The sequence below is a fragment of the Bubalus kerabau genome, chromosome 10 (assembly GCF_029407905.1).
Source record: "Bubalus kerabau isolate K-KA32 ecotype Philippines breed swamp buffalo chromosome 10, PCC_UOA_SB_1v2, whole genome shotgun sequence".
In the NCBI taxonomy this organism is placed as follows: domain Eukaryota; kingdom Metazoa; phylum Chordata; class Mammalia; order Artiodactyla; family Bovidae; genus Bubalus; species Bubalus kerabau.
The window spans coordinates 42,695,036-42,721,939 of NC_073633.1; the positions used below are offsets into that span (position 1 = coordinate 42,695,036).

Consider the following 26,904-nt stretch of genomic DNA (forward strand, 5'->3'; position numbering starts at 1 on the left):
CAATGGCAGAATGGACTATAAAAGCAAAGCCATATCAGCCCGGTGTCTGGGCCTGGAGAATTATCTTCTCCCTATACCCTCCAGGCCCATTTGGCTCCACATGACCCAGATTTATGAACCTCACCCGACGCTGAGGACCAGGTTCACAGGGAAGCCAAAAGCCACTGGGCTTTCTGGGAACTTGCTTTTCACTTATCTTGCATTTATTATTTTCTTTTCTTGTACAGAAAAAGAAAAAAAACAAGGTGGGTGTAACAGGGTGAGTGGGCACACAGTGTGAGTGTGTAAGAGTGAGCATGTGTGCACTGGACCTGCCTCCTCTCCCCAGCCCTCCACCTCCTTCCCTGAGCTCCTCTGGCAGCTATGGGTACAGAGCATTGATAGCTTATACTTGCCGAGTGGAGGCTATGAGCCAGCCACTCTTGTAGGTGCTTTCCGTGGATTCTCTCCATCCTCACAACAACTCTATGAAATTGGTACACGCAGAACTCAGAGAGATTATGGGTTCAGTTCCAGAACATTGCAAAAAAGCGAGTATCAGAATAAACCAAGTCACAGGAAGTTTTTGGTTTTCCAGTGCATATGAAAGTTTTGTCTGCACTATACTGTAGTCTATTAAGTGTGAAATAGCATTAATACTAAAAAGAAGTATGTACCTTAATTAAAAATACTTTATTGCTAAAAAATGCTGATCATCATCTGAGCCTTCAGCAAGTTGTAGTAACATCAAAGAATACTGACTGCAGATCACCATAAAATAGTAATGAAAAAGTTTGAAATATCATAAGAATTACCAAAATGTGACACAGAGACACAAAGCGCACAATGCTGTTCAGAAAATGGCACTGATTAGACTTACTCAAGATGGAATTGCCACAAACCTTCAATTTGTAAAAAATGCAGTATCTGCGAAGCATGATAAAGCACGGGATGCCTGTACTATGATTACCTTCATTTCCAGAGGAAGGAAAGGTACAGACAGATTGACCAACATGCCCAAGACCACACAGCCAGTGGCAGAGTCACCCTGGAACCAGGAGGTCTGGCTCCGCAGTCTGTGCTCTGAACCACCACACTTTACTGCCCGCTTAGAAGAGAAAGGGAGGATGGCCAACCAGTGAAAATGGGCCTGACATGGGGGTCCTGCAAAAACCCACAGGAGAACCTCTTCTTTCTCAGAAGTGGGTGTGACTAAGCTAAGCTCAGACTTGATTCTTGCAGGAATGGCAACAGGCCTTGGTCCTCAGGGAGCAGTGACAGAGTTGTGTGAGGATTTCCATGTCAGGCAGGGAGGGCCTTGTCTTCCGACACCAGTGCCTGCTCTGCAGACAGGACAACTCTTTCTTCCTCCTGTTTTCCCTGCCTGCTCCCCACTCCTTTTTCCTTAGCCTTCTGGGGAAGGGGGTGGCAGAGGACACCCAGAGGGGCTGTCACTGCCAGGGCTCTCATTCCAGGTGAAGCAGGTTGCCAACTCCCTCCTCGGTAGTGACCTCTCTCTCTGAAATAAGCCCCTCAAAGTCATGGGCCCTGAGGGACTCTGCTTGCTGTGCATGTCCAGACGGGGAAGGGGAGAGGGGAAGAGAAGCTTCACATGCGTGGCCCCAGAGGAGCTGCTCAACTTGACTGGTTTCAGGGGGAAAGATAAGGAGAGCTACCTGGGGAGCTTGCCCTCCTGGGTGTCCTGGTTAAGACCACTGTGCTGCAGGGACATCATCACTAAAGCTAACCATGCATGCTAAGAGCATCTCAGGGGCCTCAGAGGAAAGCTTTTATGTGTAATTTTGGAACTCGAGATTACAATCAACCCCATCCTTGCTCCTTTCACCTGATAACTTCCCCCATGGTCTCCAGGGCAGTAATGCCTACAATAATGTTACCCCTTTTACAACTTTGGTTTGACCATCCAGAGTGCCATCCAGAAATGACTGACCTTTGCACATCCTCACACCAATGGAGCAATAGCCATAGGCCATCAGACAAGGTTTGGCGTTAGTGTTCATGACAGCATCTGGAAGGATCCATCATAGGGGTCCTCCAAGCTAGTGCAGACCAGAGCTGACATTCACCAAGCACCAACTGCATATTAAGGCCCTGCGCTGGGGGTAAAATATACATTGTGTTCAGTTACAACAGTGTCTACAAGGTAGGTGCTGTCAGGATCCCTCTTTTATAGACGATAAAGATTCAGAAGTCCTTGTCTGAGGACACACCACTAATGAGTGGGGAAACTTGAACTGGAAACCATATTTGTTCTGAACCCATGTTTCTTGCCCTCAGCTCTCTGGTGCCAGACCTTTACACTCCATGGTCTGTGTGGCCCAGACCCACGCTTGGGCCCCAAGTTGTGTGCCTGGTAGGGATGCCCCATGGTCACACTTACCCCCTCAGACTGCTAGCCACACTTGCTCTGAGATTCCTTACAGGTATCAGTTACTTGAACAAGACCCCGTGCTTGGAAAGCAGAGCAAGCCAAGGTATTTGGGGCCTGCTGGGAGCCAAAGCTGGGGAAGCTCTCTCCATGGTCTGTCCATTCATGCTGCCCTAGAGGAACAGTATGGAAAGGCAAACGGGAACTCAAGAGTGCTCAGGAACTCTTATGCACTGAGAGATTTTGCTTGTCCCCTTGTTCTCTGCACTGCTGACAGGAGCCTTGCCTTCCTCCTCCGGCTTTCTCAATGGGATGTATACCCCAACCAGGGCCACCACAGCATGGCAGCCACTCTCCACCCTTTCACATTCTCCTCACTTGCATGAGCATGTCTGACAAATACCCCTTTTATTTGGGCATCATCTTAAATGTTTTTCCAGTACAATTATACATTCAGTATCTTGTGTGATCCCCACAAGAGCCCCATGAAAAGGGCAAAGCAGTTTTTATCATCCCCATTAATGGATGAGTAAACTCAGGCCAGAGGATATTTTGCATGTGAGGGGCATGGCTGGGACTCCAGTCAAGTATTCTGACCCCACTCAGTGACCATGTAGATAGTCAGTTCTTTCCTCAATGTGTCCTCTGCCAAGTCCTAGAGGTTCCTTGGAGAAGCCTCAGTAGCTGCCATGGTGACGTGGGGGTGTCAAGGGAAAAGAGCTCTGCCCTCTTCATTAAGCAGAGAAGCTCAGTTTTTAGAGCTTCTGGGGAAATTTAATTTTAACAAGGTTTCCATTTGAAAAAAAAAAAATCTACAAAATACTTGAAAATCACTGCACTATACCATGCTGCTTTTAGGATTCTTAGCATTTTAGGATTCTTACATTCTTAACATGTACTAACTACCATGTTTAATCCTCATAACTCTACAAGGAGATAAGAAACTTAGGTCCAGAGAGATCGAGCATCTTTCCTCAAGTCACACAGCTTGTTAGTGGCAGAGATGGAGCTTGAACAGAGGTTCAAGAAGTCCCAGCTCTGCTCTTTCCCTCCTCACTGGACAAAGCTGCTCCAGGAGAGAGGTTGCTTCATGTGTCCACTCAGCCAGTAATCCTTGTTTCCTTCCTGCCCTCTCCCCACTCCCCTCTTCTCTCCAGCCCATCATCTTTGTTTCAGACAGAGCAAACAGCAACAAGGAGCTGGGTGTGGACCAGGAAACAGAGGAGGGAAAAGACAACACAAGCCCTGATAAGCAAGCAAAATCCCCACAGGTTTCTGAGCATGTGCATGAGTGGGGTGGCCTGCACACAACCGAGGCCTGTGCTCTTGGAGTGCATGGGGGCTGGAGGAGCCATAGGGGTGGGGTGTCCCTTTAACATCCAGAGGTTTAGGTTTGTCCCACTGACATTTTCCCTCATCAAATTATCCTAAAATTTGGGGTGCTACTTGGATGAATGTCTTGGGATTGGCTGCCCTAGGAAGGACGGGCTGAGCTTCCCTGCTGGAGCCCATCCAGCCAGGATGATGAGAGAAGAGGGATGCAAAGCCTGTGACAGACACTGAGACAGAACAGCTCATTTCCTGGTGTCATTAACAGGGAAGATAAAGAACAGTAGTGGGAGGGGGGTGACACCAGAAGTGGAGTCCTCCAGAGCTCAGGGGACAGTGTTAGATTGGAGTGAGGACAGGATGTCATATAAAGTATATAGGAGGTGAGACTAGCAGGCAAGATTCCAGATAAACCCAGGGACATCTCTGTCCTGTGGTGCCCATGCAATCGCGGGGGAGGGGAGGAGGGTCCTCTTAGGATTTGGCCTTGATGGCAGAAATGGCTGGAGGTATCAGATTGGTCTTGTCCACTTCATCCTGCTGGGGGTGGTTTGGTTGGGATGGTCAGGCTGTAAAAGGAGGAGAGGGCTCCAGCTAGTACAGATGGGGGAAAGAGGACCAAGGGGGCTGTCTACATGTCTGCACACCTGATATACCTCCTCTGGCTAGGCTGGGGAGGTACAGAGTGAAGGGTCCTTGGGGCCCAGATGATTCTTACTCCAGATCAGTAGGTTCAACCAAGAAAGAAGAGCATTGACTCTGTATCCAGCTCCCGCTGCCACCTATGGCTGGTTTAGTCGCCCTGGCTCCCTCTGCCCAGAAGGAACTTTCCTCTTGGGTTTGTCCATCTCCCTGATCCCTGCCAACCAGTTTTCCTTTGTGCCTCCACAGCTAGAGCCCAGCAACACCGACCAGGAAAGTGAGGAACAGCGGCAATTCCGGAATATTTTCAGGCAGATAGCAGGCGATGTGAGTACCTCCAACTCTGACTCACTCAGACACTCCTCTCCTTGATGAACTGCTCAATTTGCCAGTTATTTCATTATTGTTCAGTGGAGGTCATTTTGGTTTTTGATGCAAATGGGGCATATGAGTGTAGCACAGGAATCCACAAGTGAAGTCCTTTGAGTTCTAGACTGACACACCCACTGGGTGGGCCCACTGCTTTCTAGACAGCTGAAGGTACAGTGTCTTCCTCAGAAAAGCCCCAGCTTCCCCATGACAGAACAGCCCTGTCATGGACTATACAAGCATGGACGGCCGGGATTTGATTCGCAAAGCCTATGCTCCATCAGCTGCTGCACTCTTGAGCCATGACTCTCTTCCCCTTTCCTCCTTAGGACATGGAGATCTGTGCAGATGAGCTCAAGAATGTCCTTAACAGAGTTGTGAACAAACGTGAGCAGCTTAATTCTGCAGGGGCAGGTGGGCAGTCGGGCAGTTTGTGTCCAGCTATCTGAGGGCAGCTCCTCACTCTTCTCCATACCTCTCAGATAAGGACCTGAAGACACAAGGCTTCACGCTGGAGTCCTGCCGTAGCATGATCGCTCTCATGGACGTATCCTTCCTGCCACGCTTTCCCAGCCCTGTCAGCAGCTCCTGTGTAGTCTCCTGGGGCTAGGTCAACAATGAGGGGGGCCCAGTCAAGCAGAGGGGCCCAAATTCATGCTCAAGGAAAGATTTAAGGAGGCCCTGTGCTGAACTTCCTGGCTGCTGCTCTTTAAGGAGCTGTTGGAGGAAGCACAGTTGGGAGAACACTGGCCCCTGCTCTCAACCTCAGGCCTGGGATTCTGAGGCCCTACCTCAGAGTGGTCTTTAAGAGAAAGGTTCCCTGGGTTCTAGAGCAGGCACTGATTCTGACTAGGGAAGCATGGGTGGGGGCGTGTGTGTGTTAAACACTAGGTCAGGACAAGGGTGGATATCCTGGGCAAAGCCCTTCTATAGAGGACCTCCCTTGCACAGCCCCTCAGAAGGTCTGCACCCAAGCCAGGAGGATTTTGCTATGTGCCCTGTAGCCCTGACCTCCTTCATCCAGACAGATGGCTCTGGGAGACTGAACCTGCATGAGTTTCATCACCTCTGGAAGAAGATTAAGACATGGCAGGTGGGAGGAGAGAACAAAGGTGGGAGTAAGGAAGGGACTAATTCAGAGGTTGAGTGTGTGACCTCTGTCCTCAAATTTTCTATTGCCAGAAAATTTTCAAACACTATGACACAGACCAATCCGGCACCATCAACAGCTACGAGATGCGCAATGCAGTCAAGGATGCAGGTATGGGGAAGAAATGGGGTGGCCAGGATGCGGATGGGAGGTGGTAGGAGCAGGGATGAGAGGGGAGGACTGGGCCACTGGGGCCCTACCAGAGAAAGGGCTTCTTGTTCTCCTCTCCTAGGCCACAGTGTGACAAGGAGGTTCTAAGGAGAAAGCAAGCAGGCCTGAGGACTCACCCCATCTCCTCTCCTGTGCTCTCCTCCACAGGCTTCCACCTCAACAACCAGCTCTACGATATCATTACCATGCGCTATGCAGACAAGTACATGAATATCGACTTCGACAGTTTCATCTGCTGCTTTGTCAGGCTGGAGGGCATGTTCAGTAAGTGGACAGCTACCCTTCTGCTTTCTTATGCCCTTCCTGCTCCCTCTCCTATGGTGGAGGGAATCTCCACTAACTGACCTTACTATATGACCCTAGACAAACCCGTCTACTGTTCAGGCTGAACAAAGATGAAGAAGCCCTCTTTAGGCTCAGAATAGGATGGCAAGGGGCAGTTATTGGTGATATTTTGGCCTATTTTGGTGCTGAAGGGCAGCACCAGGCACATGGTCCTCTTAAGAAAAGGTGGAGTGGTCGGGGGTTGGGGGGAGCACCTGTAACTGGCCTCTGGTCTGTGCATTCTTCCGAGCAGGAGCTTTCAATGCATTTGACAAGGATGGGGACGGTATCATCAAACTCAATGTTCTCGAGGTAAAGCCTAACAGTACACTCCCCCCGCACTTTAAAATTTGAGGTGGAGGGATGGGATTGGATGGGATGGGAAAGGAACATAAAGGGAAGCTCAGAGCTCAGCAGGATGTGGTCATGGGGAACGCATAGTGGGGGAAGGCTCTAAGGAAGCCTCAGTTATGGCTTTATGCTGGAAAATCTGTACTTTCTAGGGGAGATCTGTGGGAAGGATGCTTCTCAGGAAATCTTCCATGTCTGGCATGCTGGGACTGGCCTTTTCTTCTACCCTTTAGATCTCTAGGGCTTGGCTCTTTTGTCTCATGTGCATTCTGATTTTGGGACTTCCTCTTGCAGTGGCTGCAGCTCACCATGTATGCCTGAACCAAGCTGGCCACATCCAAGGCATGGAGGATCACTCAGGATTTCAATTTCACCCAACAGAGCTAGTCACTTACCTCAAAGGACACAGTTGCTGCACCCCCAGAAGCCTCCAGGCACCTCATCAGTCTAGTTCCTCCTCTACTCACTTCCCTCCCAGCCTCAGGGCTTCTGTCCATTTGCCAGGCCCAGCCTGACCCTTCAGTTAAGGAATGGGGAAGGGAGAGCTGTGTTGTCCCTGTGCCACATGGAGCCAAGTGCCTCTGTCTGCTTTGGCTAGCCACAGGCCAGTGAGAGCTTTGCTTGGAGTCTGATGGCCTCAGCTCTGAAGACAAGTACTCTCCTTAGATGCTTGCAGCTGTTTGCAGAAGCATTTGCCAATGGCACTCAGTGCTTCCTGGTGCTAGATCCCCCCACCCCGCGTGCCCCCATCATCTCTGTGTTCTCCCACCCATGGGACAGCAACACAATGAGCACTTGGTTCTGCCTGACTGTTTCAGGACGGGCCTGCTCTGGAGTAAACTAGTTCAGTGAAAAGAGGTTTGGACATTTTGGGTTATCTAACTCATAAGTTAGGTTGCATTCTGAAAAAATGTTCATCTAAATAAAGGCATATGTTTTGCTGGTTTGATTGTGTTTTGTTTTCTCACATTGAGAGCTATAGCAAGACTGAGTAGCTCCAATCTCACCCACTGGGTATAGAGCTATAGTTTCAGAATACAGCAATGGAAAATACACACACACACACAAACACAAATCCCAAACCCCACTTTAATCATGCCTTTTTGCTATTTCTTGAGCACAGGAATCACTCAAATACTTTCCAAGATACAGGAAAGGAAGGGGAATAGCTGTTGGTGTAGACAAAATGGGTCACCTATTAACTGGAGGGGCAAGTTAGCTGACTGTAACGATGCAGAGCTCCTCTACTAACACTGACCTATTGTATGACCTTGGACAAACCCTTAAATGAAGGTGTGTGCCGTGCTTATCTGGACCATGATCTATAACCATCTTGCATTTTCCACCCAATTTCCTTCTTGATCTCTACATCAACATGGAAAAGGGTTGGCCGTGAATATGTAGATAAGGTAACAAAAATAAACAATTAGTAAAAGTACTTTATTTTCCTCTTATATTTGCTTTATATGTTGCTTTACAAAGTTAGGAAGTTCACAGCTTTATACCAAAATGTAAGAAGGCTAAACTATTTGCTTATAAACATTTTGCAGTCAAATGTCATCTGATTTCAGTCTTCTAACCCATATTCAATTAAAAAAAAAAAAATCAAGACACCAAGGGCACTGGCGCAGCTCGAGGGCATGTACTTCTCTGAAGCAGGAGAAAAGATCCTCAACAGCCTTTCCTCCTTGCTTCCTTCTCCCCCAATTCAACTGGGCTAATTCAACTGTGATTTCAGAAGAAATGTGGGAAATGTTAGTCACCATGTGACCCAGCAAGGCCACATAGTTGGGGGTTGGAAGTGAGGTTAGTGGTTACTGTCTGATTAGTAGTAGGTTTGGTTTAATCAAGATTTCACATCCACTGATGCATGGAACTCAGTATAACCCAAACCACCTATACCACAGCTTGTTTCTGACCCTCAGACAGCATCTCTGAAATCCTCAAGATCCTGAGGATTTGCGGCTGGGATAAAAATCACTGTTGTAACAATGTGGCAGGCATGGCCTTAACAGTTTTTAGGTGCTCTCCTTTAGGTAACAGGTACAAAATTTATAAGTCAGCGTATATGAACGGCAAACCTGAGGGGGCGTGCTACTTAAATCCCACTTCACAATATAGTTTGATTTCCCCTCAAATGGAACTCTTCCATAAAATATACCATTACCATTCCGCTAAGTGTTGTACACCTACTTCCACCAAATCATCCACATTCCTAATCACTAAAGTTGACCACTGTATAATCTACCAAAAAGAGAAAAACAAAAAACCCTTTGTTAGGCAAATAATCACTTAAATAGCAATAATGTTGCCTACAAATTATAGGTAGTTCAGGAGCTAAACACTCAACTTCTAAGGCAGAAAAAAAAATTCTCCACGAAAGCAGGAGTGTAGTAACAATGACGTTCTCTCAAATTCAAGTAACATCAGGTCAAGATAACCCTTTGTTTGCATTGTATTTAACTGCTTTATACTGAGTAGAGTAGCATGCCAAAATTTTGAACCTGATTAAAAACTTCATGATAAAACTTGAAGTCACTGGTATTTCATCAGAACAAACTGCCATTAAAACACTAGCATATACACACAAAAGGATTTATGCTATGGTTTTCTTGGCTTCTGTTGTCAGAAGTAAACACAAGTAATTAAAAATAACATTCGATTCCTTAGAAGAAATGAGTTGTGTTTTGTCACACCATGTAACAATTTCCTTCTTCCACTAAGTGTGAAATATCAGAGCAAACACAAAGCCCTGAACCACTGCTCTAATCTGAGAGGGAAGAGAAGGCCAGAATCAGCCAAGACATTATAGAAGACTTAAAAAAAAGACTTCTGCATAACTTTGAAGACACTGAAAAGTAATAACACACAACCATAAGCAGCCAAGATGCTTATGGTGCCTTTATTTCTAAACAGATGGCTACAACAGTGCATTTAGGGCAATACACTAACCTGGTGTTAAGTGAGTTTTACACATTCTTGAAACAAAGACATTATTGCTACGGCTTCAAAGAAAATTCCTGTGAAACAGGGAGAAGTATTATTAAGTATAGGTGCCCACACGCATACACACGTACAAGAAACATCCATAACTGCATACATAGAGGCAGATAGACTGTGCATGATTCTATCAAAGTTAAGCTCAAATCAGTTTTTACTGATTCTATCAATCTGTTCATACCTACAACAGTTCCCCACAACTGCCCAACACCTCACATATCCCCTTCCTGCTGTACATAGGCTCCACCACTCTCATCTTTTCAGACATGTCCTCAGGCAGAACAGAAGGGCACCTATGTGACACAGCATGCAAGACTTTCTCAGCACACTGCTCAGCCAATGTAGGAATGTGGGTTCACTACAGTCCTAAGGAAAATGCCAGGTTTAGCAATAAATCCAAATGTACTTTCCTAGGAATCACCATTCCCAAACCCACAGAACAGCTTGGCTTCTCTGGTCACGTGTACAGGAAATGGGGTAAGAGAAGGGAATGCTTGTTCTCAGACAGAAACAGCACACATAAACTTTATGCAACAAGATCTTCTCTGCTTTCTCAAATACCATGCAAATCTCAGCAATGTGGTCAACACAAGAGTCCTGCCGTTCATAAGGACAGAAGTAAATAATTCATGGGGCCATTCATTATCTAGATGTATCTCCCAGCTTAGTTCTTTTTTTTTTTTTTTTTTTGATCTAATAAGAACCACCAGAGGCTTTCCTGGAAAAAAAGAACAGCTACTTAGTCTTATACTCAATTCCAAGGTTTTTGGATACCCTCATGAAACCTATCCATGAACCCCAGGTGAAGTTCCCCTGCCCTAAAGCCTGAGTGAAGACACGGGGGAAGAAGTGTGTACACTAAGGTGGGTGGGGATAAACCTGGCTGCTCTCTTCTAGGAAAGAGTGGGCATCACATCCGGAGTTCGGTATGTGGCACTCAGCTCCTCTATCCTCTCCTCCCTCTCTCTGTAGAATCTTTTAGAGTTTTGACGATCACAGAAACAAAAAGCTAGAAAGTAACACCGCTATGGCTTCACTTAAGACTCCAGAGAGAATTTAAAAACAAAGCAGTGTCAAGGCTTTGTTCATTTGGCTGCTCTTGAAGGACAGGGAGGGTCTTTTCCCTTCACCCCACTCCACCCTTCCTTCTCAGCTTAGTTGGGGAGGTGAAGGCAATACACTGGTCTTTAAGAAGTTTGCTTGAGGCCTTAAAAACAATATTCAGATGCTTTATCCTGATTCCCCCCATTTGTGTACTATGGGTGGGCAAAAAGTACCTCATGAGCCCAGAGGAACTATATGATGGCTGCTGTCAGTCTAGGCACAACCAGAGAATGGGAGAGGGGTTGGCAATGAAGCAAACTAAAAGGTTTCAAACCCACTGCCCGCTTGGAGAGTCAGAACCTGGAAAGACAAAGGCACACCTCCAGTTTGAACAGCCTGCCAATACCTGTAGGGAGTACCCAGGTCTAACAGTGAGATCTCCAAGTAGATGGTAGGTCTGTGCATTGCCTTGAACCGAGGACTTTATCAAAATCTGTGGAGGTTCAATAGGAATTATTGTCTGCAAGGATTTGTCATTATGTGATCTACTTCCTGAGCTCCTAAAATATAATCAGCAGAGCAGCTACTCCAGCTGTTAAAAATCTACTGTGTGTCCCTTTAGCATTTAAAGCCTGCTCTGTCCATCTAAGAAGAGAATATCGAAACACATTGTACATAATTGTTAAGAAAAGAAAATATTTGCTTCCAATTAAAATACCCAGTGGTTAGAATTAACTGATTGCAATAATGAAGGAGAAATTAAGTCTGATCCTAAAAACCTAACATTTGAACAAATTTGAACTTAAACACGTGACTATTGGTTTAAATCATCATAAGAACAGAAACTAAAAATCACAAACTGAAATCAATAAAATACATGTGTGATTAGGGTCAAACTGGGTAACCAATTAAGATCTGTGTCTTTAATAAACATCTGGAGAACACCAGTAGCATAAATTACTATATGCCATGCTGTCCCAGAAGAGTATGGCTCCTTAAAAATCTCCTTAAATCTGACAAACCTCCAGCAAAAATTTAGAAGTGTAACCTGTCATCCCATAGAGCTGCCCAGACTTATGCTAGTAGTAAGCCTGGCTAGTAACCACTTTCTCCTTCCCTGATTCACTGGGGAAAGGAGGACATTGGCCTGTGCAAGGGGCTGATATGAGATTAGTTCAACTAAAGACTTCCCAACATGGGAGGCAAAAAACTTCATGAATCAATTTTGCTGTCATCCTCAGCATGATGTTCAATGTGTCCTGCAGCATCCTGGAAATAAAGGGAAAAGGACCCATGAGAAAGACATTGGTAGTAGGTCAAAAGAAAGTCAAAGCCACGGAGAGCTTCCCAGGTCTAATCTGTGATCCATGAAAGGCAGTTAGGACCCATCACTCTTAATTCACATGGAACTGTGCACTTGAGTTCTTAACAAAAGAATGCTGTAATAAACCTCTAGGTTCAGTTACTGGAACAAGTGAAAACATTCTCTTTAGGCACTTTCTCAAAAACTATCTAATTCTTCACTTGAAACCTCATTAAGCTATCTCTCAAATCTGTGAATAATATTAATAATAAAAAGAAAAATCCTTACACTCTCCCTGTTTACTGCAAGTCTGAACATTCTAATAAGGCAAAAAAGGTTTACTGAACCCTGCTCTGAGCAGTCAATGACCCCAGGTTGACCTCAAATCTCACTGATATACCTGTTTGGATCCTTTCTTAGCAGTAAAAAAAGCATCACAGTTCTTCCAGCGACATTTTAGAGTTTGAAAGTTTGGATTTGTATGGTCAGTCAGCAAATGTTGTTTTAAATGATCTACAACACCAAATATCAGAGAGCAGCCATGCCACTGGAGAGAGAGAGAATTGAAAGAGTTAAGTTATAAAGAGTACGGGAGACATGCAATGAGAATATTCTTCATTGTAGCCTGTGAGTAAGCCTCTATTCTTCAATTTATTCTTGGCTGGCAAATTCAAAAAAGCCAGAGGCAACCAAATTAATCATGAATTTATTCAGCAACTGTGAAAAGACTAGGAAGTCTTTTGACAGTTCAGTATTTTGAGAAGGCAAAGCACTAACGTAGCCATTACATCTTTAAATAATGAAGCTGTTAGCAAATACTGACAGGCAAATTAAATAAAATTCAATTTAAACTATATTTATTCTTTTTTAAAAAATTTATTTTTAATTGAAGGATAATTGCTTTACAATATTATGTTGGTTTCTGCCATACATCAATATGAATCAGCCATAGGTATGAACCTATGGCTCATGGTATGAGCCTATGGTATGAACTCCTCCTGAACCTCCCTCCCACCTCCCACTCCATCCCACCCCTCTAGGTTGTCATAGAGCGTGTTAAACCATAATAATTCTTTATCTTGCCATCATAAAAAGAGTTTCTCAGTTCATTTATTTAAAAAGACAAAGAGCTTTCCTGTAATACTTGAGTTATTTTTAACAATTCTAAGAATTGTTGGCTTGTAAACTTGAAAACACAAATGTATGATAAAGAAAACTACATTTGTGGAAATACTGGCAGAAAACTGCCAAGGAAGGCTGTCTTTACTCACAATTTTTATCACTTGAATCACAGTCTTGTGATCTTTTTTTTTTTTTTTTATTGTATTATAAATGTGGCTATATTTCAATTGTTAGTCAGAAAGCATAAAGACTCTTTTGTTTTGGCTTTTTTTCCTTACAGGCTTTTAAGAAATGATTCTAACATGTTCATTTCTAAACAGTAATGAAATTTTTAATTTTCCCTCTGTAAACACTATTTTATACCCCCAGCTTCAAAACCAGAAGGTATTTTCCTCATTTCTCTAGATAAGTCTATTTTGGATACTGGTTTGGATTAAGTATGTTCTGGATACTGTTTTACTAGATTTTGCCTGTCTTCACTGAGAATACTAAAAATCAAAGATAGTGATGTATAAAAAGCTGAAAAGTAATTAGGCCAGAGACAAATTTAAACTCAAATTTTAAAATGTGAGCATCCAGTTCATCAATGCTGAAAAGGGGATTAGGGTTTAGGGGAAAAAAATTCAGTGCCAGCCACTTTTCTCTGGTCAGTACTATTAGAACTGATGAAATAAATTAAGGTTTATAAGAAACAGTGTGAAAGTTTTGAGGTTTAATCACCATCCTCCACTCTAAAATAAAAACCATGAAATTTAGTCTAGTGAACTGAGGTTTAAAACTTCAAGAGGGCAAATTTTTATTTGTCTATTTCTCAAAAACCAATGAACAAACCAAACTACTAATACATGTAAATGCCTGAGGAATGGGTAAAATATTGTAGGCAGGTTATGAAAATAAGCACTTCCACTTTTCTTTCACACACTTCTGTACTACTGATGTTTTTATAGGCATGTATTAATATAGTAATAAAGCAAAATAAAAAACACAAAGGAAATAACCTCTGAATGGACACTTAAAGTTTGTATCTAACCTTAAGACTGAACTTTCACTATAAAATTACAGAAGCATTTTATGCACTTTTTAAAAAACAAGCTTATTTGTCCTATGGTGGAAGACTCAATATGAAAATGTTAAACCAATGATAATGAAGATCTATAAACTGGCCTGGGGTTGGGCAACATCTAAGTCTGGTGACAAGAACAGTTTCAATCCTTACCCAGCAGCGGTAATTCTGCATCAGATTTAGCCTCACGGCCTGAATACTGCCATCATAACAGCCAGTATAAATCTAGAGAAAAATGTTTATCATTATCAGACTAAAACAACACACAATAAAACTACTATGAACATCCTCAAAATAAGAGTCAAAAGCTGGTAGCACTACAACAGGAAACTTTAAACCTAAACCCAAACCAGCCCCAGAGTACCATAATAGGAAAGTATCTTATACATCTTCTAGTCTGGATACTTGGAAGCTATGCTCCTTAGAAAGCCATTCTTGGGACTGTCATTGAGAGCAGAAGTGGTAGGGCTCAGAGGCACTGCTTATACTTTAACTGGTGTAGCTCTGGCTTCTGCTGGGCATTACATATCAGGCTTCTGAATTTTACTGGGACAAGGCTCTACAGCTTAAAGTTAGAAAAATATCCATTCTGGTTCAACCTCAAAATTTAAAAATAAAATAAATCAAAGATTAGTAGGGTTACATGAGTTAGCTTCTACTTTTAGGTCTGCTATAACCATGCCACAATGACCAAATCTCCTGACTCTATTCCAATGTATTGTCCAGATCATAATGTCTCTGAAGAAAACACCACTCACCTGTTTTTTTGGAAACACCTTAAATTTATCTTCTATCCAATGGTGGTATTATATATTTTTATTGTAACTATTTTAGTTCTTAATAAAAATGTAATATTCAAGAGCACTACTGGGTTACTTCTCAATATTATAATACCAAGAGATAGAAAACATTCAATAATGAGGCATATCAAAAATAGATGTCATTTTTGGAAGTGACAAGTAGTAACATTACTAAGAGTCTGTAGAATTTTTAGTAAACATATTCAAAAGCAAATATGTGGCATAGCAAATTAAACTCACCATACTTTTATGGATGGTCATACACATAATCATGTCTTTGTGTCCTCCATAAACTTGCAATCGATCATGTGACTTAAGTGGTCGCAGGGCGGGGGGTGGGGGGAGAAAGAGAATCAAGGTTATTTATACCTTGTGTTTAATAAGCATAGTCCCTGAAGGCTTTTGCAAGTTTAAAACTGTACCTCAGGTATCAAGCTGAAGCACCAGTCACTTGTTAACAGAAGAATAATCGAACAGCAATCCTTTTAATAAGTCCTCCTCCTCAAGGGAAGAGCTGGTAATTGGGGGGGAAAATTCCCAACCAATTTCTGTGTAGTGTCAAAGTCTCAAACCTGAAATTGTACACAGAGAACCACACAGATGTGACAGGCTACAGCTGCCCTCCAGAAAACATTAAATTTTGACACCTGTGAACCTGACCAGGTATCTCAGGGCAGTTTTTCTGAAAGTACTGTCCAAGGACCAAACTACTTCATAATTACCTACAACACTTATGAAGAACACAGATTTCTGAGTTCTACCCCAGCCTTTCCATATTGAAAAAAAAACAAAAAACACATACACACCAAATCCAAACAGACCATCTCTCCAAATCATTCAAACAAAATAGTGAATCTAAATTCTACCTGTAACTCATAGACACGAACAAATTTATCCAGGCAAGCAGTCACCATCACTTTCCCTAGGATATTCACCACAGTCACTGCGTGATTGTGACCTTTATAGATCCGGACAAGCTCACCAGTCTGCATCAGAAGAGAGATAAGAGTCACTAGACTGATTTCTAAGAGTCTTGACTTTTGAGATTTATAATTCTGTAATTCTAAAAGAGGTAATGATGAGACTACTTGTACACACATGTAGCTGTACTAATTTTAGACAGGTGAAGTATTCTCACAAGCATTTGTTACTTATATAAAATATATGCACTGTATCCTGATGGAGAGAACCCAGTGTTACAGAGAGAGAAGGGTCACAGCTCTGCGTGTATGTATTTTATAGTGTTCGAAGTATATTCACTTTTATCATTTCACTGGATCTGGACAAAAAGTTCCTGAGGCTGAATAACCTCAGAAGTTCAGACTAGGAACTGAACTTCAGAAGTGGCCTCTATGACCCAAGCAGAGTCTCACAGCTGTTTCTATTTGTGCTATTTTAAACTATGTATCATATCTACTTTCTCAGAGTCTCAGATGCTCAATATGTCTCACATTTAAATGAGACATTCAAACTAAACCTGATGTAAACTTTTGAGTCTGTCCCCCAAGAATTTTGATTTCTATAGTGCTTAACAATATCCAAGAGCATATGCACAGGGATTATTATTAAGTCTTTCACTAGAAAGGAGGCTTAATTTAAATTGCAAGAGGTCTGAGGAATCCCTTCAAGCTTTATCCACCATTTTATTAAAGATACACCAACAAGGCTTACATGAATGTTGTGAGCATGGACTGACTGATCACTGGAGCCACTGAACACAAGGTCATTCACCACCTTAAAGAAAAAAAATTCAGTGAGTGAGATTCAGTATAAAGTTCTGAGGTTTCCTTTAACTTGTAATATACATTGGCAAATTCTACTTTCCACCCTATTTTGAGATGAGCATGAATGAGGTATAAAATAAGTTTCTCAGACAAATTTTCTGAACTGAAATTTATGTGCTGCCAATAAGTACTCTGATGAACTGACAACATATTATTGGGTTTGTTGCTTCTTTGGAATGATTACGAAGTAGCCTAGAACAGCATTTGAGTATATCTACATTCTATAAGATATTTGTCTCTCAATTAATATGCTAAAAAACAGTACGTCCTGTGGTGATTCCAGGCCTAAGGAAAAGGACTGTAACCTCCTGTATTCTAAATAAGGCATTAGAAAACATGGGAAACTTCATTTGAACTCTTCTGTTTGCACCAGACAATGAACTCCTGTTTTACACTTGCCTTCATGCAGAGGATGGTTTTGCTGTGGCCCTCCAGAGTTCTAAGGAGCAATCCATTCCGTGCATCGCGTACGCTAATGGTACAGTCATAAGAACCCACAACCAGCAACTTTCGGGCACCTTCCTGAGCTGTGGCAAGACAGCTGACAGCCCGAGGGCCATGGCATTCAAAGATTTCAAGTCGTTTGTTGTTCTGAAAAATAAGCCACCATTATATGAAGTAAAAACCACTTAGTTGGAAAAACTCAGCATCAACTAATCCAAATCACTACCTTGATACAAACTCTATAAATTCTAACACCCATCTGTAAGTTTTCATATCCACGCTGTATCCCTAACTCCCCAACCTCTGCCATTCCCATTCTAACACTGTACTCATGACACCTTCTTCCTCCATTCTAGTGGGGACAGTCTTACGTTATAAACTAATTTTTATCTTTGACCCATGCTATCCTGATCATAATTAGAATTTGGTTCTCTTTTTATGTCCTCTCTCACTTCCCTTAAGTCAATGACATGAAAGAGAAATCTTTTTTCCATATTTGAATACATTTTCCATGCCAAAGACCCAAGAAGTCTGATTTTTGTCATCCAGAATGTATGTACTCTATTTGTCATGGTTGCCTCCAAAATTCTCTTTGAGAACTACTTAGACAACCAGTTTCTCATTCTCCAACTTTTATGTTATTCTGACCTTTTTCTGACCTCTGGTTCTATGTTTCTCTCTCATAACATTAAGTTAAACTATAGGAACCTTTATGTCAGTCAGCACAGCATGGTCACATTCTGAATGTGGATGTGGATAAACATTCCTTTACTTCAGATTTTAGACTTGCTTTCCTTACTCCCAAACCAATCTTGTTCATAGTTTCCTACTTTCCCAAAACTCTAAAAAGGTATTTTAGGTGCAAGTATAAGACAAAACTCCCAGAGACTCGGCAAGAGCAGCAGCTGGGAACCTTAATCTCAACCATCTTAAAATGCTGGGGAGATAGAAGAAAGGCATTCAGGGCCCAAAGGTAGACAGGCCAAGGTCAACAGCCCTGGCTTTTTGATGAGCCGCATCATCAAAGCACTGCATTTCAGAAATGTGGGCGAAACAGAAAAAAGGTCTAGCCGTAACAAGGATTCAAAATTCACACCTCTGTAAACACTCTCAAATCTCTGTCTCAAAGTCCATCTTTGCTGGGGCTTTTCAACCATTTAAAGACCATTTCAAAAAAACAAAAAATAAAGATCATTCCCATTTGAATTTGTCATCATTTTGCCCCAAAAATCTGGCTCCTAACTTCATTTACCTTTGATTACATTAACCTCACAAAATAGAACTGGTAATTCAAGTTTTAGCCTTTAAAACATTTAAAATCTATTTTGTCTTCTGTGAACCAAATAACTTGATATTTGATTATTTATGGGCTAGTTTCTTCTAACTTGATTCTAAGCTTTTTAAAGGCAGAAACCATAGCATATTTTATTGCATTTCTTGTACGTAGTTCCAGATAGCTGGTAGAAGGAGAGACAGTAAATACTAACTAAACATATGATATTCTAATTAGGCACAATACAGCAAACTTCTAATACACTGTTATAAGGTGACCAGATGGCCTTGGGATAAAATGCCACAACTAATTAGTAACCAAACCTATCACTTCTACCTCTGATTACATTTTTTATGTATTCTCTTCACTTTAGTTTAGATGTCAGCTGCTGTAACAAAGCCAATGGTCTTCAAGCTTCTACTATCAGTATTTTCCAATCTGTTCAACACCAAAGTGACTTTTTCTAAAATACCAATTGGATCATGTCTCTCATGCTTTAAAGCTTACAAGTTCAACTACATTAACAAAGCACACAGAGCCATCAAGAATTGGCCTGCATTTGTTTCCTAAGCCTTATCCTGAGACCTACCACATAACAGTGGCTCAGTAAAGGTTTGCTCAACAAATGGATTTATATTTGGGCCAAGAAAGGATGAGGCCCAAGGGCATGAAGGCAATCTTTGACTTAGTTCAGTTTACAGAACAGGCTACTTTCATGACACCCTAAATCAGTTCTAAACAACATCACTGTCATACTCAAAGGAATTTAAGCTCACTTTTAATGGTGTCATTCTTAAAATGAGACAAACTAGTTTAACCCATGACTCATTATTTGGCCCCAAATCATTAGGCTTGGTTTAATTTAGTACAGTTACACTTTGGTCCTGGCACACTTGGGCCTGAGCAGACAGAATGCATCTTGTTTCACTTACAACAGAAGGTAAGTTTTTGAGCAGTGGCTAATTCTGCTGCTTTCTCTTTACACACACAAAAACAGGAAAATGGCCTTGTCTTTGACTTCTTCCCTCACACACCCCACTTCTAAGTGGCATGGGAGTTCAGCCTTTTCTCCCCTACCACTAACCTTTATGTTGAAGGTGACCACAGTGCCATTTGCCAGTCCTGCATAGAGAATTCGCCACCTACTGTGGAGACAGAGAACCCGGTCTTCCAGCTGTAACTGCTCCACACAGTGTCGAGTCTGATAAAAGCACACAACACTTGATCAGTAGAGGTTAAAAGCAAATAAGGTATGAAAACAACCCTCTGTGAAACAGAGTGTGAAATTATTTTTTATGAGGAAGAAAATGTTGCATCCTCTATTTTGTAGAAAAGTATCTTAGACTGTTTTCTGCTTTGAAATTTGTGGCCAAAAAAACTCAAGCTATAGGTAACACAGTAAACAAATGTAACTTCTAATAATGTTACCTATGTTTCTAACTTGGAATGCAGAAATTCTTCAAAGGGCACTATGAACTGGGTTTTAGCCTCTTAAATTAAGTAGCCAAAGAAAAAGCTGCACTCTTTGTCTAAAAAGGAAAATAAAGATTATAGTTGTATTATCTGATAATTGCATTAATCAAGTACTATGCGCTTTCCTGCAACTGATTCTCTATTTCAACAGCTCCCAAATGCCTCCTTTAAACCAGTTTCAGGCTAGCTGGTCTATAATTACCCAAAAAGTTTTCAAAATATATAGAACACCAAGTTTCACCCCTAAACCCTGAGATTCTAACTCAGTAGGCCCTAGAATATGTTTTTTAAAAAATTTCCTTCATAATTCTGATGCATATACAGGTTATACAAACACAGTTTGAGCTGATGTTCATAAAATGATTTCCATGAATTCCCAGAACTGGGTTTTATTGATAAAATCTAATTACCTAGAACAGGGCCAATTACATAGTAAGTACTCAAGATTGAATGCTGTTGAATGATACTAAGAGACTAAAATAATAAAAAAAGATTTATGGATGGATTTCTCCATTTCTCCCTGTAATCCCATCAATATTTCTTTACATATTTTGATGCTGTTATTCTCTGATAAGATAGATCACTGTTCTATCTTCCTATCTTGAATGTCTTCTATACTGACCCTTTTATGGTTATAAAAAGCTACCTTGTCTCAGTAGTATTCTTTGTCTTAAAGTCTATTTGCCTGATAGTAATATAACTACTCTAGCTCTTTTTGTTACTATTTGCAAAAAAAAAAAGTACATTTTCCCCCATTCTTTTATTTCAGCCTACCTGTGTCTTTGAATTTAAAAGTGTTTTGTAGACAGCATAGATTTTGATGTTTGTTCTTTATCTAATCTCCTTTTCAATTTGGGTGTTAATTCACATTTAACATGATATTAAATATGGTTAGATTTAGACTCCAATTTGCTTTCTATTTGTCTCATTTTTATTACTTTTTCCCCATTTCTGCCTTGTTTTGTATTAAACAGTTTTTTTAGTATGCCATTTTAATTCCTCTATTAAATTTTTAAGCTATCTTTCTTTGCATTATTCTTTTAGTGATTGCTTTAGGGCAGCTGTTCTCAGCGTGTGACCCCTAGACCAGCAGCATCAGTATCACATGTTTGAAAAATAAATTCTTGGGCTCTATCCCAACCCTACTGAATCAGAAACTCTGGGAGAGGGATCTAGTAACATGTGTTTTAACAAGCTCTCTAGGTCCATCTGATGCACACTGAAGTTTTGAATCAGCCTTCTAGAGATTACCTCTTTAAACTGTAACAATCTAGTTCAAATTAATATTGACTTATCCTCAACAAAATATAAGAACCTTGTACCAGCATAGTTCTAGCCTCTCCCTTTCCTGTGTTCCTGTTAATCTCACATATACCATCTATATACATTAAAAACCAAATTATGTGGTATTATAACTTTTGTCTTAAATAATTCTTTTAAAGTTAAGAATATATGTATATATTTTTTTCATGCTCACTTATTTTTATATTTTAAATATTATGCAATTGTGTATATATATGTATATTTTAATGCAAACAATTTTCTCATTTCTTATAATTCATTTAGAAAATTCTTTCTCAAGAGGAGAGATCTACTTGTAATCTTTAAGTTTAAAAACTTAACATTTCTTTTTCTACCTAATATTAATTTTGACATATGACATGAAAATAAAAATCAAGAGGAATATTTGTTGGAAAGATCAAAAGAGGTATATTATTAACAGTAGCAAGTGAAAAGATATGTGGAGAGAGACAGAAAACATGGTTTAGACCTAAGCCTCATTTCTACCAAAGGTTATAAGTGTACTAAAACAGATTTAAAAGCAAGAAGGTTAACAGAATGAAGCATCTGTCTCACTGTCTCCACTCTACACAGTAAATATAGTCAAAGTGCTTCAGTATCATCACTTTTGATTTCTCTGGACCCACTTACCTTAACACTATAGCAGCGAATGGTATGATCACTGGAACCAGTGTAAAGGGCAGCATTCTTCCCAGAGGTCTGAGTAACCAGGAGGCAGTTCACTTTGGAGGTATGGCCCTCAAAGACACCAATGCACTTTCGACTCTAAAGTCAAGCACAGTTTAGATCATGACTTGTGGATATAGATGGATAAGATAATATATTTCCTTAAAAAAAAAAAAAAAAGCTAAAACATACAGTTCATGTTTGTGTCCCCAGAGTCTAGAATAGTACCTAGTATATGGTATCAAAAGGTGTTCAGTAAGTACCTATTCACTGAATGCCCAGTGAACAGTGGTACCTGCAACTTATATGTTAACTGAGCCATACCAAAAATTGCTTAGGGCAATTTGCTATAAGATAGATCAGAATTTTAATTAATGCTAGGCCAAGTCTCTCTAGCATATGGACTAAAGTGCAAGCAAATTCAAACTATAGCTAATTACCCAGATAAGTTGCTGCATTTGATTAGTACGTAGAGAAAGCTTCACAATATTCAAAGACATGCCATCACAGGTCCTAGTGTCCCAGGTGTGGTTTCATAATGCAACACCCTGTTATCTCTGTGCACATACTGTTATATATATCTACAATGTACATACATACCTATATGTACCTTACAATTTAGAGTTAGAGCCAATTCCCCAAATCTTACACTCATACCTCCTAGTACCACTGCTTTCTTCCTTCAGTCATCTCTGTTGCCCTTCATACATTATTAGGCTAAAGGACCCTATATACCTGTTGCCTATAGTAAACACATTTTCTCAGTCCATCGTCTAATCTTTTGACTTTCAAAAACTTCCATCAATTTCATATACTTTCACTGTATTTGTTCAGACAACATAGTGTTCCTAAAGTTTCTTGGCTATCATTATTGATAAACAGAATTAGTTTGACATATGTTTTTCTAGTACTCAAGTATGGATGTGAGACGTGGACCATAAAGAAAGATGAGTACTGAAGAACTTATGCTTTTGAACTGCGGTGTCGGAGAACTCTTTAGAGTCCCTTGGACAGCAAGGAGATCCAACCAATCCATCCTAAAGGAAATCAGTCCTGAATATTCATTAGAAGGACTGATGCTGAAGCTGAAACTCCAATCCTTTGGCCGCCTGAAGCGAAGAACTGACTCATTTGAAAAGCCCCTGATGCTGGGAAAGATTGAAGGCAGGAGAGGGGGACGACTAAGGATGAGATGGTTGGATGGCATCACCAACTCAATGGACATGAGTTTGAGCAAGCTCCAGGAATTGGTGACGGACAGGGAAGCCTGGTGTGCTTCAGTCCATGGGGTCGCAAAGAACTGGACACAACTGAGCGACTGAACTGAACTGATATCCTGTGTGCTCTCAGTCGTGTCCAACTCTTTTGCAACCCCATGGACAGTAGCCCGCCAGGCTCCTCTGTCCAAAGAATTTTCCAGGCAAGAATATTAGAGTGGGTTGTCATTTCCTACTCCAGGAGATCTTCCTGACCCAGGGATCAAACCTATGTCTCTTGTATCTCTTGCATTGGCAGGCGAATTCTTTACCACAAACCACCAGGGAAGCACAAATACCAGACTCAAAACTCAAAAGTCCACTATAAGAAAATTAAGAGTTAGGAGCATCAGATTAAGTGTGGGGTAATGAAAGACTGCTGCTCTTCTTAATAACCTGCACAATTCATCAACTCTCAGGGAAAATGCCTCCTCTGACGCTTCCCCAATGTTCATTCTATCCCTTCTCTATTATGTAGCAACTAGGTGACACACCTCAGCATCCACTCCAGGGCTGGGACCTGACTGTCCCTAGCCTACTGTTATAATTCCATCTCCTTTTGCCAAGTGACTGTTTAGGGAGGAAAGCACATGACCCTTTTTTTGGCGGTGGGAGGGAAAAGAAACTCTTGTAGCTATTGACATCTGTGAGCAGGAGAACCTGCTTTAGGAAGAGCTGATACCAGAGAAAATAGAAAGGAGAGAAAGAAAGAATTTAAGTCTCTGGTGACCCCTCTGAGTCACTAGATCAACTGTATCTGAAGTTAGTCTAAAGCCTACTCCATCTCTGGAAAGCAAACAGACGCGTGTTTAAAAGAGAGCAAGTTGGGAGTTTCTAAAACCTGTAAAGAAGCAAAAACATTCAAACTGATGTATTAACTTACCACGAGATTATAAGCTCGGACAGTTTTATCTGCTGAACAGGTATACAGTAAATTCCCAAATATCTGAATTGCATTCACTGCAGCTTGGTGCCCCTCAAAGCTCCCTTCTGTGGGCTCATCGTCATCTCCTGGCTCTGAAGATATTTCTAGAAAGCAATGTTTCAGAAATGTGTCGGCTTATATCTCAAAAGATACTAAGAAATTTAAAACATTATGAAAAAGTGGTGCCTGGATTCGCCTAAGAACCTGGTTCGCCTAGCAAAACACCACATTCTCATTAGTGATCTTCATTATGAAGATTTCATATTAAGAAAAAGTAGGGAAGGCCTTTCTCTTAGGGAAAAAACTACTTACATAGTGAGTCTTTGAATGATACCCTTTAAGGCACTAAATATCTTTCCACATCCAGTCTCTTCTGCTGCCAGTTATTTTATTAAGGCATTATTTTTAAAGTAATTCCTTCTCAGAGCAAAGCCCACCACCCCCCACGCCCCAGAGCCAACAAAACCCTAAGACAGTTGTCCCTTGGTAACCAAGGGGGATTGGTTTCAGGATTCCTCCACCCAACATGTACCGAAATCCACAGATGCTCAAGTCCCTTATATAAAATGGCACAGTATTTACATATAACTTATACACATCCTCCCGTTTACAGCTGACCCTTGAACAACATGCTTTGAATTGTGCAGGTCCACTTACACACAATTTTTTCTTTTTTCAATAAATGCCCATTACACAATCTGTGATTAGTTGAATCCATAGATGCACAACTGAAGACACAGAAGGCCAACTATTCTAATTAGCTGAACACACGAGAGAACCAGATTAGAGATGTGAGTAAGAAACTGAAATGCCAGGATTTGAGGATTCAGGGATACCAGTAACTACTGGTCAAAGCATTCCATCCTCTTGGTAATAAGCCCAGTCCCCATCCCCTATTCTATAAGCATATTTAAGTAGATTTAAAGCCTGGCTTTAATACTTACAAAGCTTTTTTCCTGTGATTAATTTATCAATTCAGTCATTTAAAAAAAATATGTTAAGATTTATTTATTTACATATGTATTCCAGAGTGCATGGACTCTATAGTGATTAACAGCTGTGGGTCATGGGCTTAGTTGGCCCAAGATGTGTGGGATCCAAGTCCCCAGACCAGAGATCCAACCCACATCCCCTGTATTGGAAGGCTGACTCTCAATCACTGGACCACCAGGGAAGTCCCTCCTGTAATTCATTTAAATAAAACTGAACCACCAAATACCTGAAGAGTTCTTTGATCCTTTTATGGAGGAGATCACAGTCTGAGTTTCTGCCACACTACAAAATAATAGCAAAAGTCTTCTTAGCATCTGTGTGAACAGGACAGGTAGGAAAACTTGTATTTTCCTGACTCAAAAAATTATTCTAAACAATGGACAAAATAGCAACGATACAAGATCAGTTTCTGCATGTGAAATTTTTATATGAAAGGAAAAAACAGTAAATATTTACAACACAACTGAGAAAGCGGAAACGCTCCATTGCTAAGGAGATATCCATATCCGTCATCCATCCCCACTGATTTTCTATAAATGTGACTCTAAAAAAATTCTGATTTGGAACAAAAAGTTCTGTTTTCTAATGAAAGAATGGTGAAAGCTGCTCTGATTGGACCAACATAGTATCCTTACCTTACAGGGATGCCATCTTTATAGCGAGTGCCAATCTCACTGGTAGAGCTAACTTCGTCACAACCAGAGCGAGAAGTTTCTAATGAATTTTGCTCTGTGGAGTTCCAAATATCCTTTTTAGATGGGCTATCTGGTTTCTCTTCTCCAGATTCAGAAGAATCAATGGCTACCACTTCTAACTGAGGATTAGGAAGTTCTAGGACTTCAAGAGACGAGTCACTATCTGGTTCATCTCTGACACTTTCTTGTTCTGGGCCAGTTCTGCTATCTTCCCAGGTGGAGGTTGTCACTTTCCCCCCTTTAGCAGACTTTCCAGTTTTTACTTTCCTTACAGGTTTAGCAGTAAATACATCCTGTTCAGTGTCACTGTTCTCAGGAACATGGGCAGCCCGCAGAGTTTTCTTCTTCCTAAGTTTCTTCTTTTTCTTGTTCCCCCTAGCTTCAGCTGATGTCAGAGTGGACTCTGCCTGTTGTTCTGGCTGGTCAGCTGGAGAGTGGGGCTCTTTCTCTAAAGGGGTTTCTGAAGCAAAGGATAATCTTGGAAAAGAACTGGTACAGGCTTCAGACCCACTGTTGCCTTTGTTTGGCTCTTCACTTTCTTTATCTATGCTAGGAAGACCAGCTGATTGGGAAGAGGGATTGTTCCCTCTGTTTCTGGTAATTCCTTGCTCCACAGACAACTTCAGTTCTTGGCTAGGCTCATGGAATCTCTCTGTTAGTCCTGATAAGGACAATGCTGCAGTGGTAACTGGATAAACTGGACAACTGTCACTGATCTCTCCTGAATTGAGAAGGAAAAAAAAAAATTATTCCATTGTCTTTGTGCCTGCTATGTGTAGTGATAAACTACAATTCTATCAAATAATATGACACTTTGATGATACGTTAACAACTTTAACAGTCATGGTTTAGTTATCTCACTGCTCAGCGTCCCATAACCTACATGTATTTCTAGTACAGTATTTATACACTTTGCCTTGTATTAATCTCAAATAATGTGCATGTCTTATATCCTAGAAAAGCTCCTTTTATGGGCAGAGATTGTTTCTATTGATCTTTTCTCTTTCTTGTTTGAAACAATGAATATGAATTACTTTTGCAGTCAGAAAAGGAAATC

At 41.2% G+C, this 26,904-nt stretch overlaps 2 protein-coding genes across 10 annotated transcripts in view; one reads left to right on the forward strand and one right to left on the reverse strand.

Moving 5' to 3' along the window:
• Positions 1 to 7,649, forward strand: part of CAPN3 (calpain 3) — a 53,219-nt gene extending 45,570 nt beyond the window's left edge. For all 3 annotated transcript variants that reach the window (XM_055537488.1, XM_055537489.1, XM_055537490.1), the window contains 10 exons: positions 228 to 245; positions 3,526 to 3,639; positions 4,589 to 4,666; positions 5,038 to 5,095; positions 5,191 to 5,255; positions 5,733 to 5,801; positions 5,891 to 5,969; positions 6,177 to 6,293; positions 6,607 to 6,665; positions 6,999 to 7,649. In XM_055537488.1, the coding sequence (XP_055393463.1) occupies positions 228 to 245; positions 3,526 to 3,639; positions 4,589 to 4,666; positions 5,038 to 5,095; positions 5,191 to 5,255; positions 5,733 to 5,801; positions 5,891 to 5,969; positions 6,177 to 6,293; positions 6,607 to 6,665; positions 6,999 to 7,025 (684 nt within the window). In that variant the 3' untranslated portion in view covers positions 7,026 to 7,649. The remainder of the gene's footprint in view (positions 1 to 227; positions 246 to 3,525; positions 3,640 to 4,588; positions 4,667 to 5,037; positions 5,096 to 5,190; positions 5,256 to 5,732; positions 5,802 to 5,890; positions 5,970 to 6,176; positions 6,294 to 6,606; positions 6,666 to 6,998) is intronic.
• Positions 7,650 to 8,125: 476 nt separating this feature from the next.
• ZNF106 (zinc finger protein 106) overlaps positions 8,126 to 26,904 on the reverse strand; it is a 54,149-nt gene continuing 35,370 nt past the window's right edge. For 5 of the 7 annotated variants that reach the window (XM_055537479.1, XM_055537475.1, XM_055537476.1 and 2 more), the window contains 12 exons: positions 25,788 to 26,568; positions 25,379 to 25,434; positions 24,118 to 24,263; positions 21,943 to 22,077; positions 19,622 to 19,738; positions 17,220 to 17,411; positions 16,708 to 16,770; positions 15,903 to 16,022; positions 15,277 to 15,348; positions 14,390 to 14,461; positions 12,452 to 12,598; positions 8,126 to 12,017 (listed from right to left, as the gene is read on the reverse strand). In XM_055537479.1, coding sequence (XP_055393454.1) covers positions 11,961 to 12,017; positions 12,452 to 12,598; positions 14,390 to 14,461; positions 15,277 to 15,348; positions 15,903 to 16,022; positions 16,708 to 16,770; positions 17,220 to 17,411; positions 19,622 to 19,738; positions 21,943 to 22,077; positions 24,118 to 24,263; positions 25,379 to 25,434; positions 25,788 to 26,568 — 1,958 coding nt within the window. In that variant the 3' untranslated portion in view covers positions 8,126 to 11,960. Of the gene's footprint in view, positions 12,018 to 12,451; positions 12,599 to 14,389; positions 14,462 to 15,276; positions 15,349 to 15,458; positions 15,609 to 15,902; positions 16,023 to 16,707; positions 16,771 to 17,219; positions 17,412 to 19,621; positions 19,739 to 21,942; positions 22,078 to 24,117; positions 24,264 to 25,378; positions 25,435 to 25,787; positions 26,569 to 26,904 lie in introns of those variants that run through there. The other 2 variants (XM_055537478.1, XR_008699162.1) reach the window with 2 other exon arrangements.